Raw genomic sequence first — 16,334 nt, 5'->3', positions numbered from 1 at the left:
TCAAGAAAAGCATGAAGGTACATGTCTAAGATGTACCGAAGGAAAATCTTACAAGGGGACCATTCCCCTCATGTAGCAGGTCCACAGGATTGGAACAACCTGAGGGGTTTGAGATTCATGATCGGGAATCTCATGTATGCAGGTGGAAGAAAGCCCTTTATGGCTTGAAGCAAAACACCCCGGGCTTAATATGAGAGGATTGATAGTTGTATGATGGAGCTAAGATTCACTAGGAGTGAAGCCGATCCAAACCATTGCTTGAAGGTTGTGGATGACAGACCTCTCATACTGGCACCTTCTGAGGATGACCTCTTTCTGACCCTCTCATTTGCAAAAGTAAGAGGGAGTTGGATTCCGGAGTTGGAATGGTGAACTGCAAGCCCGTGACTACCTCAATGGATCTTAACTTTCAGAAGTTATGTGGTAGGGATACCGGACCTGATTTGGGAAATGCCTTTGAGTTTCATAAACTCATTCTAGCATTGATGTTCTTGGAGAACTCCCGTCCGGATATATGTTTTGCAGTTCGCACGTTGAGCTCACAAATGGTTGAGCCTCACTAGATTGGTGCCAAGAATCTCCTGAGATATCTTCAGGGTGAAATCTCTCATAGATTGAGATACACTGCCAGAAATATGAAGCTGCATGATTATTCGAATGCTGACTAGGCAGGCAATGTGAAGGATCGCAAGAGCACTTCTGAGTGCTAGTTCTCTTTGGGTTCTGCTTCGATATCCTGGATGAGCAGGAAGCAAAAGTCGGTTGCTATAAGCACCACTGAGACCGAATACATAGCTACGAGTATGACCTCATGTGAAGCTGCCTGGTTGTGAAAGCTCTTCAGTGAGTTGTTTGACACATGATGGATACCACCGTGATCTTCTGTGACAACTAGAGGGGGATTCGATTATTGAGGAATCTCGTGTGTTATGATCACTCCAAGCATATAGACATCAGGTACCACTTTATCTGGGATATGGTACATCGATGAGCAAGAAGGCTCCATCGCATTGGGACTAATGTGCAAGTCACAAACATTCTGTTGAAGCCCCAGGGAAAGGTCAAATTTGTGACTTTCCAAAACGACTTGGAGTCGTTGAGAGACCCTCTTATGAGGGTCCTGTATGATGCATTCATTGAGCTCTGGGAGCTCCGAGGGGCTTGGGGTACTTCTTGGAGCAACAAGCAACCATAGGGCGACTCACCCTCCCCTAATGGTGCGTTGTGTACAGGGTGAATGGTTCAACCTTCCCCTGTGATACCCCGTGGCGACTTATGGATAGGATGAGTGGTTCTCCTGTCGAGGCATCCTACCCATGCAGTTTGGGACTCATGGGAAGTACCTCTCGTTTGGCCAATGAGTAGGGAAATGGGGTTAGGGACCATAGTAGGACCGATGGACGCTTCGTGTATCTACCATACTCCCTATGCTAGGATGACCGACATTGATCTGGGATCAATTGGAACTGAATTCGAGTTAGTAAGAGTGATATAGCTCACTCTCTCTTGAAACTGCTCTGGGATCAGTATGAGTGGTTTGAGACACTCTCTTTTGATATTGATTTGGGATCAATGACACTGATCTAGGATCAGTATGAGCGGTTTGAGACACTCTCTTTTGATATTGATCTGGGATCAATGAAACTGATCTGGGATCAATGAAACTGATCTGGGATCAGTATGAGTGGTTTGAGACGCTCTCTTTTGATATTGATCTGGGATCAATGAAACTGATTTGGGATCAATATGAGTTGTTTGAGACACTCTCTTGTGGTATTGATCTGGGATCAATGAAATTGACTTCAGGTCAGTAAGAGTGATATAACTCACTCTCTTTTAGAACTGATCTGCGATCAGTAAGAGTGGCATGACACAATCTCTTCATATGGGACTGACTTCGGGTCAGTAGAGAATGGTATGAAACATTCTTGATCAATACTTCTTCTTCATGGTTCAGCAGAGCAAAGTAGTGCAGGGCACTGATGACAGAGATAGTACAGTCTGGCAAATGGATCAGCAGATGGAGTTCTCCCTAGTTGAGAGGGAGTGTTAAAATTGGCAACTAGGGCCAAACTCCATGTGGGTCATCTTATTTATGGCAGTTGATATTTTTCTTGGATCCCTCTCATCGAGAGGTGTAGGATTGATCTAAAGATCATCCGATTCTGATAAGTATTCATGGAGATATGAATTTATTTGTGTTATGGGACAATTCGTCAAGGTTAGCCAGCAACCAAATAACCCCCATGTGTGCTCAACATTTTAGTATAAAAGGAGGTGACTTGATAGTCATTTGTGCACACACTTCACTCTTGATTTCTCTCCACTTGTTTTGGGTTTTAGTGGAAGAGAATTCTAAGAGGAGGAAGCCCTAAACACAGGTCTAGAAGGAGACCCTATTCGCAGTAAAAGAAGGATGCCCTAGCCGCAGGTCTTGTGAAGGTTTGGCCGCAGTTCAAAGGGAGATCTAGCACGGTGAAGGAGGCCTAACAGCTGTCCCTAAACGTAGTCTTATCATACCCTAGATGCCCTAATCTATACATTGTTTGAGACAGCCCTTAGACGCTGGAAAAGAGATACCCTAACCACAGTAAAGAGGCTCCCTAACTCGTTGTCTAAAGGATGCCCTAACCAGCAAAGAAGGTAGGGACAACGTGGGTGTCTTAGGGTTGTTGGAGCCTCTTGGTGACTGCGTGGAGGGTTGTTCTATGCTACAGCCAAGCCGAGTTTGAAGAAGGGAGCACACAGGTCTGTGAGGGCAGAAAGAGGTAAGGTATGACTGTTTTGGAGGGTTGTTAGGGTGCCGCAAAGATCTGTGGTAGGCTGCAGGCCTAGCCACTCCAAAACAGGGTTGTGTGTAGGCTTGAGAGGCTGCCATATGCCCAGAACAGCAACATATGGAGGCAACACTTTACCTTGACTAGGCCGCAGTTATTTGGAGGCTGTTTGTGTGGGTTGATAAGGATTGTTGCAGCGTGCACATGCCCTAACCAGGAACAGCAGTACAGCAGTATTGCAGCAGCGTGTTGGGTCAAAGTTTTGATGCAGTCAGCCCTAATCCTATACAGACTTGGAGCAGCATAGCAGGATGTATAGTGCACATAGGAGCAGCTATGAGTACATGTTGTACAGTGCAGCATAGTGCACATAGGAGCAGCAATGCATAGCATGATGTACAGTGCAGCATATGATGGTGCAGCATGGTGTAGATCAGTGTTGCTGGACATTGGAGCAGCAATGGGACAACATGGTAATGATGGACATATAGCAGCAGCGAGAATGCATACAACAACAGGATGATGAGGTATTGCAGCATGCATTTGGGTGCAGCATAGTGCAATGAAGAGCTCAGCATAGTGCAGCAGTACAGTGATGGGTACAGTCATGATTAGTGAAGCATGATGAGATGCAGCATAGTGATGATGGGTGCAGCATGGTGCAGCACAGTGAGGTGCAAAATAATGATAGGTGCAACATGGTGATGGAGTCACCTTGAAGAATCAGTTGAAGCAGCATGTCTTCAACTAAGTTCAGCTACCTCATGTATCATCTTCTTAGAGATGATCTATGCTCTTATTTAGATAAGTCAAAGTGTTGAATTTTGTTGTATATGTACTATCTCTCTCTCTCTGCTGAACTATTGAAGAACATATAAGAAGAATTGATCAAAGGTTTCCCCACATTGGGGTTTGTCCCTGGCTAGCGCCACATCTTGCGTCCTCTTGTCTTGGCTTGTCTTCTGCGATTTATGTTTATGTTCTATCTACAATTTACTATTATGTTGATGTGATTGCTAACCTGGAAAAGATATTGAGCTAACTGTGAAAATTGAAATAAATTTCTCTAAGCATAGAACATACATAAAATTAAAAGAAATGCAAGGCCCATTTACCATTCCCCTAGTCGTCACATGGCACTTGAATGGTAAAAATACTCTACCCACTAGCCAAGTAACCCTTGGCAATATGGACAGAACCTTCTGTCCAGGGGAGCACTCCTGGCCCTGATGTTATCTGGGTCATTCTCCCTAGCCACATTTCATGGCACCTAGTCAATACCCCTAACCTAGGGAGAATCTTTGCCTTGATGATACAACATCAACACTTACTCTCAATGAGGGAGGCATTCTAAACCACTCCAAGCTTGTCCCTGAAGTATACAAACTTCATCCGAGACAAAGACTTTGTGAGAATGTCAACAACCTGCTCGTCTGTAGAGATATATTGGAGCCTCATTGCTCCCTTCGATACCATGTCTTGGATGTAGTGGTATTTGATCTCAATGTGCTTCGACCTGTCATGGAAAACTAGATTTTCTGAAAGTTTCACATAGCTTTGATTGTCACAATGTATCATGGTTGTCTCTAGCACCTGATCAACCAATCCTGCGAGAAGCTTCTGAAGCCACACTGCTTCACAACTCACCAAACTAGCTACAATATACTCAACCTCTATAGTGTTGAGTGTGTCAGACTTTTGCCTCCTACTCATCCAAGATATCATAGCAAAACCCAAACTGAAGCAACATCCTGATGTGCTCTTCCTATCTTCGACACTTCTTGGCCAATCGAACTATATGTTTCCTTGCAGTTGTACTTCACCATTTCAAACATATTTCAAACCATAGTTGATTGTACCACGCAAATATCTCAACACATGCTTTGCCGTAATCTAATGCACATGCCTCGGTTCCACCATGAACTGGCTCAGTGTTCACTGCAAAGCAAATATCAGGTTTGGTATTAACCAAATACATCAAGGATCCGATAAATTGTCAATACATAGAGGGATCCACCAAATCTGAGTTGAGTCTCTTAGCTTTTTCAGATTGGTCACCATGGGAGTGGCCATGGACTTGCAGTCCATCATCCCAAATCTCTAAAGGATCGTAATAAAATACTTCCCTTGACCAAGGAAGATCTCACCTGGCTTCTGCCACACTTCTAATCCCAAGTAGTAATGCATCAAACCTACATCCTTCATCTCGAACTCAAAGGTCAACTCCCTCTTACACTGATCAATGAGATTTTTTGCTCCTATCAAAACAAGTCATCAACATATAACAAGAAGATCATAGGCTCACCTTTAACAACCTTGTAGTAAAGATTGGGATTGACATCACTCTTGGTGAAACCAAGACTCATCAGGTATCCATCAATCCGAGAATACAAAGCTCGAGGTGCCTACTTGAGTCCGTACAAAGCCTTCTTCAGTTTGCAAACATGAGACTCCTCATGTACCTCAAAGCCCTGAGGTTTCTCTATGTACACTTCTTCCTCGATCACTCCATTGAGGAAAGTGGTTTTTACATCCATCTTATGCAATTTCCAACCCATAATAGAAGCAATAGAAATGATAGTTCTAATAGATGTGTACCTGGCGACTAGAGAAAATGTCTCTTCATAGTCATCTCCCTCTTTCTGGGAGAACCCTCATGCCACGAATCTCACTTTGTACTTCTCTATGTTATCATTTATCACATGCTTGATCTTGCAGATCCACTTGGAAGTCACAACTGACTTCCCCTCAAGTCTCGGAAGAATTTCCCATACATTCATTCTTCATGATGGATTGATATTCCTCCATCATAGCATCCTTTCAAAGTTGTTGGCTTACTGCCTCATAGTTGGATGGCTCAAAATCAATGATGTGACTCTTCCCAGAATACTTTATCTTCGTCCTCTTTTCCTCAGGTACATGAATGTAGACTGGACAACCAAAGATCCTCAACTGCCCAACCTCTAGTTTCTCACCTGTGAAAGCCTCTTTAGGAGTCTTATTCCCCAAGATTTGGTGAGGGCTTCTATTTTGAACATAAACTATCATTTTGGATGCCTCTCCCCATAAGAACTTGGGTAAATATTGATCATGAATCATAGCCTTAGTAACCTCCATAATGGACCTGTTCTTCCTTTCAGCAACCCCATTCTGCTAAGGGTTGTAAGGAACTATCAACTCCCTCTTAATCCCTACTTCCTTGCAGAAGGCAATGAGGTCCTTGGAAATATACTCTCCTCCATTATCTGACCTCAAAACCTTGATCTTCTTCCCTATCAAGTTCTCTACCTGAGCCTTGAACTCTTGAAACCTGCTAAAGACCTCATCCTTGGTCTTCATGAAGTAGATCCATGTTTTTTGGGAGAAATCATCAATGAATGTCACATAGTACAAGAAACCACCCAAAGATGATATTGTCATTGATCTGCATACATCTGAATGTATTAGATCCAAGATCCCCTTGGACCTACTGTCATTGCTCAAAAAAGATCCCTTGACATTCTTGCCAAGTGCACAACCCTTGCAAACTCCTTCATGCTCTACCTGGAGCTCTGGAAGACCTATAACCATCTTCCTCAATGTTGGAAAAGCCATAGTGTATGTGAGCAAATCTTCCATGCCATGGCTCATAACTCACATAGATTGGTGTTATTGTGTACCAATGCTTGAGCTGATTGTCCCAAGAGTCTATACAAGCCTCCCTCTCAAACACCAATCACCTTTGCAGAATATATGCTTGAGCCTTTATTCCATACAAGAACTTGTCCATCAACAAATGCAACTCTATACCCTTTGTCTTCCAAGGATGAAGTAAAGATCATGTTCTTTTTCAAACTTGTTACATAGAACACATCATTCATATGAATATTTTCTCTTGACTCCAAATGGAAAGATGTTGACCCAACACCTTTGACTGCATACTTGGTATTGTCACCAAGTTCCACTTTCTGTGTTGACTTCCTCTCTACCAATTTTGTGAGACTGTCACGGTCACCTGTCATATGTCTAGAGGCACCACTGTCCACTAACAAAATGTCACTTTGATTTGCAACGGTGCCTATAAGAGCAAAAAAGAAAAAGTAATTTGTATCATCAGTACAGTCACTCTTGGATCTCTTTTTATGTGGATGTTCATCATCATCAATGTCTGTCGTTGAAGCATGGCACTTCCTCTTCCTATCATTCTTCCCTTCAGGACACTTGTTTTTATAGTGACCAAACTTGTGACAACCGAAACATTGAATCTTTGACATATCCTTCTTCTTCTTATTCTGAACAGGAGCAGGTCTTCTACCTGTATTCCTTTTATGAAATTTTCCAAAATTTCTTCTTCCTTTACTATTCTTCGTATGAGTGGCAAATGCTTGAGACTCACCATCTTAAGGTCTTTGAATCTTCCCCTTTGATACTAGCTTAGACTCCTCTTGGGTAGAAAAAAGAAAAATTATTATTTATGAGCTCATGTAAGCTCCAAATGGCAAAAGGTCATGTCGGCCCCACCATATGAATGGGTGTGACCCTTGGTCAAAATCCACCTCTTTTGAACACTATAAATACCAATTCAACCTCCAACATTTGGACAATTCGGATCATCATCACATCTATTGTTCTTTTGTTCACACGTGCGAGATAAAGAGGAAGATTTCTGAAGTTTGACCAGCATTGACTGAGACTTTCTGAAATCTGTTTTGACCAGATTTGACCGAGTTTCCTAAGGTTTGTTTGAACTGTGTTGATCGAGCTGCTCTGTCATCTGTTTGACCTGTGGTTGGCTGAGTTTGACCTCACACGTGTGGGCCACATTGTTTGACTGTTTGACCAATCATTTATGGGCAGTTTGACCAAGTTTATCTGTCGCTGCAGAAGGCCAAATTTCAGGCTATTTGACCTGGTTTGCCCAGTGCTGTGATTTTGGTCTGGTTGACCAAGTTTGACTTGAAAATATCAGATTGTACTTTTGCTGAATTGAACAATTTCTCCTAGAAAAGATGGATTTTCTCCCGAATTTGGATTTCCCAAGGAAAAATTTCGGTGCCTACTGTGCATGGTTATTCTACTGCGATCTTTACTATTTCCATTTCATTTAATGTTGAATTTTGCTGAGTATAATTTCTTAATAATGTTGTGGGGTCTGCTAAAGTAATATCATATATAATTGGAAGTAATTATCAGTTGCAAAAAATTGTGCTTGTCTAATTAGCACTAGAAAATCAACAATATGGACTCCAATTGAGGTGCTCATTGGACAGTTGGAAAGTGAAGCGAACAAAGTTCCTTCTACAAATTAATTATTCCAGAAGACTTGGAATATAAAGATATCCATAAGGATACAAATATTATATATTAAATGTGTGAATAAGAATGATTATAAGAATGAGAACGAGAGGTTTGCTTATATATCATGTAAGTGTCTCTTCATGAAGAGTCATGTCTCATTTAGACATGCCTCTTCAACCTAATTACTAATTTAACTAATAATTATTTATGCTTATTATCCTTTACATTATTTTACATTATTTATATATATTTCATTCGTTCCATTGCCTTCTTCCTCAAAAAGCTTTGTCCTCAAAGCTTGTCGATAAAAAAGGCTTGATCTCTTTTTCGGCTTCGAATGACTTCTTTCCTCGGGACAATCATCTTCGTTGATACAAGTTGATATGATCTTCTAAGTGACAAACAAAATTGTCGCACTGAGAAGGGATCAGACCATCCTAGATTAATCTTCTGTGGAATATTCTGATCTTTGGAATTTTGTAACGACTTGTCAGCATAAGACGGAATTGACGTTACATCACTATTATCTAGAACATCAGTTTGTTGTTTCTAGTCTAAATGGTCACGATACGTAGCACAGTTGATTTGTCTATTCTTATGATTCGGATGCCGATATGGGACTTTACTTTCCCTTATTGGGCATGTGGCAATTTTTAGATTTTCTTCTGACAAAGATGTTGTTGAGTTGGTTATAGAACATTCACTGGGGATGTTCATTATCTGAACTGCAACATCTAAGTGTGTCATTTCTTCAATTGACTTGTCTTCTTCTTGAGTTGTGATATTCACTGAATCGGTATTCGTTGTTTTGTCATCAACTTGAATTCCTACATTTGATGCTTCTTTCTCGATAAGTTGTTGTACCTTGTTTTCTAATGACTTTTTATCCTTCTTAAGTTTCTTAATTTGCAACAGTAATTTTTCGCTATGGGTTTTAAATCGAGAAACTTCTTCATTTTTGTTAACATTGACTTTGTCAATTTCTTTTTGCATATTTTGTAATACCTTTTTACCTTCTTGAGACATTACTTTTGAAATATCTGAGATATCTTCTGGTGTTACTGAATTTGGTTTCAGCGTAACATCTTGGAGTGTTATTTTCTTCTTCTTGTAAGAAAATGTTAAAAACTTTTTCTTCGTATTTAAGATGACAGATCCTAGAGTTTCCATCCAGGGTGATCCCAAAACAATGTCACTATCATCAAGAAATAAGGTTTTCACAGTGAATTGCGAGGTAAAAGTGTAATCTCCAATACTTAGGTGTAGATTGCTTATGTCGTATTGTTTGTCATATGTGCCAAAAAAAATTGTTTCAACTATATTTGATTCAGGAATCACCAATTGGTTAGCACATTTAGGACTAACATAATTACTTTTTTCAGCAGGACTGATAGAGATTATGATATCTCTTCCTGCGAGTGATCCTTTGATTTTAAATAATGTATCAACACTTTTACTAAAGGTTTTAGGAAACCTTTCATTACTAGTCTCCATTTTACTTCTTAAATATTAAATACTTTTTGAAATCACTTTTTGTTCTGTAAATTAATTAATTAAAATATATTATTTTAATTAATTAATGTTACTTACATATATTTATTTATTTTTTATTTTTTAATTATATATAATCTAATTAAATATATGTATATTTTACAAATTATATATAGTTTTAATTATATATAATTTAGTTAAACATATGTATATTTTATATGCTATACGTTTATTAGGATTTATGGACGGTCATGTTTGTTTGAACAGTCACGTTATTTTTTTTAAGGTCAACCCTTGTTTTCCCGCAGAGACCACTGCAGAGAAAAAAATGACGCAGCTTCCACTTAGACAATCCAGCGTGCCTTACCTCCGACCTGTAGCATGGGTAACAGCGTGAGGGACGTCGCCAGTGGGAGCTGAGGGCGAGGGCCAGACGCAGGGATGGACGAGGTGGTTGTGTCGGTTCGACATTGTGGCGGCTTGACGGCTATTCGGGAAAGGGCATGATGGCAGGAACAGATAGTAGGAACGAAGACTTTGGACCGAATGCTAGCTGGTTTATGTGCTGTTCCAGAATTTAGCAGGTGCGTTATACAATTTTTATGAATAATCCCTTTTTTTATATGATTTTTTTTGTTTAATTTAACTTCCTTTTTTTGTATATATATTGATTTTCTTTTTTTCTTTTTTTCTTTTAAATATGGCCAAAGGCCTCTGATGAATCAGCGATGGAGAAAATCTCAAATTGCAGCGAAATGTTTGAATATTGACGGCAACAATGTTGACGGAGTTTGATGGCCAAAGGCCTGTTGATCAGCCAAACGTGGCTCTAATACCAATGAAGCGAACAAAGTTCCTTCTACAAATTAATTACTCTAGAAGACTTGGAATATAAAGATATCCATGAGGATACAAATATTATATATTAAATGTGTGAAAAAGAATGATTATAAGAATGAGAACGAGAGGCTTGCTTATATATCAGGGAAGTGTCTCTTCATGAAGTGTCATGTCTCATTTAGACATGCCTCTTCAACCTAATTACTAATTTAACTAATAATTATTTATGCTTATTATCCTTTAAAATATTTTATATTATTTATATATATTTTATTCGTTACAGAAAGCTCTCAACATGTACTAACGCCTAAGGCAATCGGCTATGCCAATTACACCTTTTTTGACCCCCAAAAGTGCATTTTTAGGCCACAAATGGGCAGTTTTCAATTTTGGCCCTGCTCGATGGATTTCACGATCGATCTGAAAATGGCCTCTATAAGTCAACAATTCTTATTTTTCACCCTACATAGTACCAAAAATGATGAAGTGCTATAGTTCAACTTGGCATCATATAGAGCTTAACTTTTTAAAGCAATGTGCAATTAATGTCCTTACCTATTAAAAATTAAGATCAACGCCTATGGCAAATTGGAGCCATTGTCCAGAACTGCATAGGCACCCAAGAAGGTATCCAAAAAAGATTTTGATCTACAACCAAATAATGCTTTTGAAGATGTCCTATCTATCTAGATTCTATTCTATTTTCAATATGATCCCACCATGAAGTGCTTATCTCTGCTTTACTTTACACAGGACACATTTTCTACTCAGTTTCATCATCATGTTACATCACTGAACAAAATTGATGGTACACCACAATTGATATCTTTGTTATTTGTCTGGAAATCTCAAAATAATAGTCATTGGGCTGCTACAGACTTGAACTCCAGCAAAACAAGTCCATATTTACACTGCTTGAAAATCATACAATATCAAAGGAAATTAGGGGTTTGGAGAAAATAGAGATAAACTAAACCATTAATGCAGTACATTTATATGAGCTCTGAAGAACTATGGGAAATCCATTATAATCAACAGCTTATGAACCAATTACTTACAGCAGAATCCCTTTATTAATTCTCCGCCATGCGTATTCCTCCCATCCATGTGGCAATCCATCAATGTACTCCCGTGTGAGTATTGTGCTACTATTGCGCACCTGGAAACTTCAACCATTGTACAGATCAACAATATATTCTAAAAAAGAAATACTCGTAGGTGCAAGTTGTTAGCCTTACTGGTTATTCAGAGGCAGAATAGAAACTAAATCATCCTACTTATTTCTATGAAAAAAGTCATAAAATCAAAAAAGACATTGAAAATTACAGGCCAGGACAACTCGCCTGTTCCCATGTACTTAAGGCTTCACAAAGGTTGAAGTTGAATGATAAGCTCTCCAGCTCTCCAGTCTTTGGATCTTTCTGGCAATATTGAATACAGCATTGTTAATGACCAACAGGACAGAGAAGTTTATAATATGTCTTTGTGCACTGAAGAAAGTTACCTTGAACTATCTTATCAAAGGAGATTAGAAATGCAAATGAAATGCCTTCATCACAGAGCTCTCTAAGATAACTCAAAAACATACCCACTTGGGCACCGTGTCAGTAGGAAACTTTAGAGTCACCCAGCAGTAGTCTTTTCTCACAGCTTGCAAACCCAGTCCATTTGCACTCTATCATATCATTGAAAATATCGAATATTAGCACAGTAATCAAGACAATCAAGCATCAATAATGCAAACTTCAAGCTACTCATCTGAGAGGCAAACATGGAATAAAAAGCTAGAGATCCTGCCATCTGTCAAAAAAGTAAGTTTCTCTAAGAAGCCTCAATTAGAAAGAAAATCCAAAATTCAAGGTGGATAAGAAAGACAGAACATGGGGCAAACAAAACATGTCCAGACATTCCCAACAGGTTGGGAACCCCTATGCATTCCCAGCTGCAAGGACCCCAAAAAAGTGCCAAACAGACATGTTTTAAGCGTTGTTTCAGTACCATATCACTGTTGGTGGGTCCCAGAAATGGCAAGCAAGGCCTAAAAATCCAAAAACATGAATTTTGCAATAAAATAATTAAAAAAAAACCTATCTAATCTATAACAATGTCCCCACAAGAAAAAACACCACAAAATGAAGATATAGGCTGACCACTGGGCTAAGGTTGCTTCCTTTTCAAGCCCAGGAGCTCTAACTAAAAATGGGGACCATAACTATTGCTTAATCCCCTAGATTTTTCTGTTGGTATTAATTGTGCATTCTATGCAATATGCAAACATCAATGATCAACAGCTGGCCCTGGCATGGGAAGGACAGCATGAGGCCTGTTTCACATATCCATCTGCAATGGCAGGTTTCAACCTGGCTATTCAATGCGCAGAGATGATTCCATCTTTGAAATGTGGGAAAATTCTTGCTCTAAGTTCTTTGCTGGGGTGACTTCTGGTTGTTTACCTCAGAATTTGCTCAGTTGGGGCTCCGATGGTGGTTTCAGCACTCCCTGGGAGGTGTTTTTGGTCTTCTGGTGTGGAAGCAACCAGATGTTTTCCCCCTGTCCTGTTCCGATGGTGTTTGTGTTTCGTTTTGATGGGTGACAACTGGACAGAATGTTTTTCCAGGGTTTGTGGTGGCGAGCAGCGCTTTGTTCTCGACATTGAAACTTTTCCTCTTCCATTTCTGTCATAGTGCTTCGTCCAGGCAAGTCCTGGTTCCCAGGCCTTTTTCCTTTGGCAACTATGTTCTTGGTTTTTCTGTTATTAAATCGAGGAGTTGTGGGATTGGGATAAATTAGGAATTTCAGTCTATCCATCTGTGGTTTGTGGATCAGCTTTCGTTGTCTGGTTTTGGGTCTACTAGTCTAGTTCCACAGCCTGTAGCCTCCTTTGGTTTGCTAGTCTTCTCTCCTTTCAGTTTGTTGGTCTCCTCTCTGGATTTTTCTTCTGTTGAAGGTGAGAACAGGTTTACCATGGACAACAATGATGTAAATGGAATTCATCAAGTTCTTCACTGGCATGAGAACATCAGCCAGGCCAACAGCAGCACACTATAGGTAATTTCTTCCAAAATTAATAAATTTGAACAAGCTAGCACCACTGTTAATTTTAGCTTAACATGTTTTTTGCTTAGGACAGTTACTTTATTAATCTATTAGCCCATTATTATTCCATTAGCAATCACATTAATCAATATCGTATGACAGTAACTGATGAAAGAACAACCACCATAAATGCAGACGACAAGCCAAGACAAGAGGACACCATGATTTAGGCTTAAAGCCAGGGCAAACCCCACAAGGAGGAAAACCCACAGATCTTTTATTCTTGATTATATCAAATGTTCAGAGAGAGAAATCCATAGGTACAATGATACATTAGTATCATATGACAGTAACTGATGAAAGAACAACAACCATAAATGCAGAAGACAAGCCAAGACAAGAGGACACCGTGATTTAGGCTTAAAGCCAGGGCAAACCCCACAAGGAGGAAAACCCACAGATCTTTTATTCTTGATTATATCAAATGTTCAGAGAGAGAAATCCATAAGTACAATGATACATTAGTCAAAGTCAATAGATTGACTTGCCATAGATGATCCCAATCCACTGTCCAAAAGTCAAAGTCACATCTGCAGAATTCAACAGCAGTCAAAGATGCCCTAACCAGTCAGCAGTCAACAACCCCGTCAAATCAGCCCAATCTATTTGGTCAAAGTAGAAATGCGCTCTCTCTAGGCAGTCAAAATGCAGTCAACACGGCCTTCAAAAGTCTGGTCAAAATTCGGTCAACAGTCTGCAGTCAAACCTGTCTCAGACCTGCGGTCAACCCTGTGGTCAACACATGTCAAACATCTCAGTTTGCCTCGGTTCCTCTGCCCACAAGTGTGGCCTAGCTGGTAGAGTAATAATCCATCAAAATCGCAGTCAAACAGTTGGTCAAAGTGCCTGGTGAATGCCGGTCAATGCTGCTCTGTGTACTGGAAATGTCAACCACAGATAAATCGCAGGAAATTCATCCTCCAAAAATTCAAATGTGTAGAAAGATAGCTGCCCAAAGAAAGTTGAATCCATCATGAGAGGAAAGAGAAAATCATGTGTGTGATGATGCCAAAATGGAGTGAACTCATCTTATATTTATACAAGTCAATGTGGGTCAAAGACCATGTCTTTTGGACTTCATGAGCCTACATCACTGTGGGGCCGACCTTGACCAAAACCAACATTGTGGGCTTGACTTCAAAAATACATTTCTGCTTGTCAGTATCCATCGTGCCTTAGGTCAAAATTGGTCCTCTCGAGAAGAGGAATCTAATGCCATCATCATCTCATACAAAGGAGCTATCTATAGTGGAATTTGACCTTAGTTGACCATTTTTAACACTCCCTCTCAACTAAGGGGAATTCCACCTGCCAATACCCATCATCATGTTGCTGCCATCATAACCATCATGCTGCTATCATATCGCTGACATCATAATCATCATGTATTGTGACTGCATCTCATCTCATCTTTGTTGAAGATTTGATATCATAGATCAAGAAGAAAATATCCTGGAAAGTGAGTCACAAGACCTTGCCACCTTCAGAAATGACAGAGGCAAATCCTCATGTCCAGGGGTAGAACCCCATCCAAGCTTGATCCCAAACCAGGACCGTGTTGAACACCATGCATCCTAGTCATAGGGAGTACAGCAGCACACAAGCGTCCATCAGTAGTGCTATGTGCTTAACCACTTTTCCCGACTCATTGGCCAAATGAGAGGTACTTCCCATGTATCCCAAACTAGATGGGTAGGATGATGTTGGGGCAACAACAGGGAAAGAATAAATCACATCTTGCTCACAACCACATGTAGGGAAAGGATAAACCACATCCTACAGTCACATGTTACAACCATCGTAGGGAAAGGATAAACCACATCCTACATGCATGCAAACCACTAATAGTAGGGAAAGGATGAACCACGTCCTACATGCATGCCAACAAACAATCGTAGGAAAGATCCTACCCGTGGGAAAAGGATCAACCACGTCCCACTAACATGTCAACCATTGATCGTAGGGAATGAGCACCCTACATGTAGGGAAAGGATAAACCACATCCCACTAACATGTCCACATGTGACAATCGACAGATGCCTATATGCATCTCCTACTAGGATAAACATGTATAGGGAAGGGATGAATCGCATCCTGTACATAGCGAACCCATAGGTAAAGGAGTGAACCACATCCTTTGGTCACATATAGCTCCAAAAAGTACCCGAGGCCCCCAGGAGCTCCCAGAGCTCAATGCTCAGTCGAGACCCTCACAGTAGGGTCTATCCACGACTCCCAGCCTCTCTCTGAAGGAAGATAATCTTGACCTTACCAAGAGGTTATGCAAGGATGATAGTAATCTGCACATCCAACCAAAAATGATAGAGCTTGATTGCTTTTTGTTGTACCATATCCAAATAGAGAGGTACCCAATATGTGGGGTTGTCGTGGAACATGGATTCTCTGAAAAATGAATCCCACTGAAGAATATCGCAATATACAACGGTGGTTACCAGCACGTGCTCAAATGGCTCATTGAAGAACTTCCTCAACCAATTGGCTTTATAATAAGCCATACTTGCTGCTATATACATTCAACCTCAATAGTGCTTCCGGAGCAACCGAATCAAAAGATATAGCACTAGATGTGCTCTTTCCACTTTCCATCCATCACACTACCAATCGAGCCAACAGTGTATCTTAGATTATATAATAGAATCACAGAGATATCTCAATAAACAGCTATCCAATATATGAGGCTCATCCATAGATCGACTCAAAATCTTCATAGCGAGGCATATGACTAATAGGGTGTTTATCAAGAACACCAGGGATCCCACAAGATATACATATGCAGACCAACAACTTCTCCATCTCATCAAACCTTTAAGTGCAGGGAATAGTGCATCAAGG

The 16,334-nt window shown here is 40.2% G+C and overlaps 1 protein-coding gene across 1 annotated transcript in view; it reads right to left on the bottom strand.

The window, feature by feature from the left end:
• The window catches only part of LOC149206272 (Glycosyltransferase family 29 (sialyltransferase) family protein), a 102,719-nt gene that overhangs the window by 29,703 nt on the left and 56,682 nt on the right, over nucleotides 1-16,334 (bottom strand). The window contains exons 3-5 of the mRNA XM_089395381.1: nucleotides 11,974-12,060; nucleotides 11,729-11,806; nucleotides 11,444-11,544 (exon numbers count right to left, since the gene is read on the bottom strand). Of these exons, the coding sequence (XP_089251507.1) occupies nucleotides 11,444-11,544; nucleotides 11,729-11,806; nucleotides 11,974-12,060 (266 nt within the window). The remainder of the gene's footprint in view (nucleotides 1-11,443; nucleotides 11,545-11,728; nucleotides 11,807-11,973; nucleotides 12,061-16,334) is intronic.

Source organism: Pinus tabuliformis, chromosome 1_2, assembly GCF_031772625.1.
Source record: "Pinus tabuliformis cultivar Carrire ecotype Pingquan chromosome 1_2, CPIR1, whole genome shotgun sequence".
Lineage (NCBI taxonomy): Eukaryota > Viridiplantae > Streptophyta > Pinopsida > Pinales > Pinaceae > Pinus > Pinus tabuliformis.
This window is presented reverse-complemented; position numbering and strand designations above follow the sequence as displayed.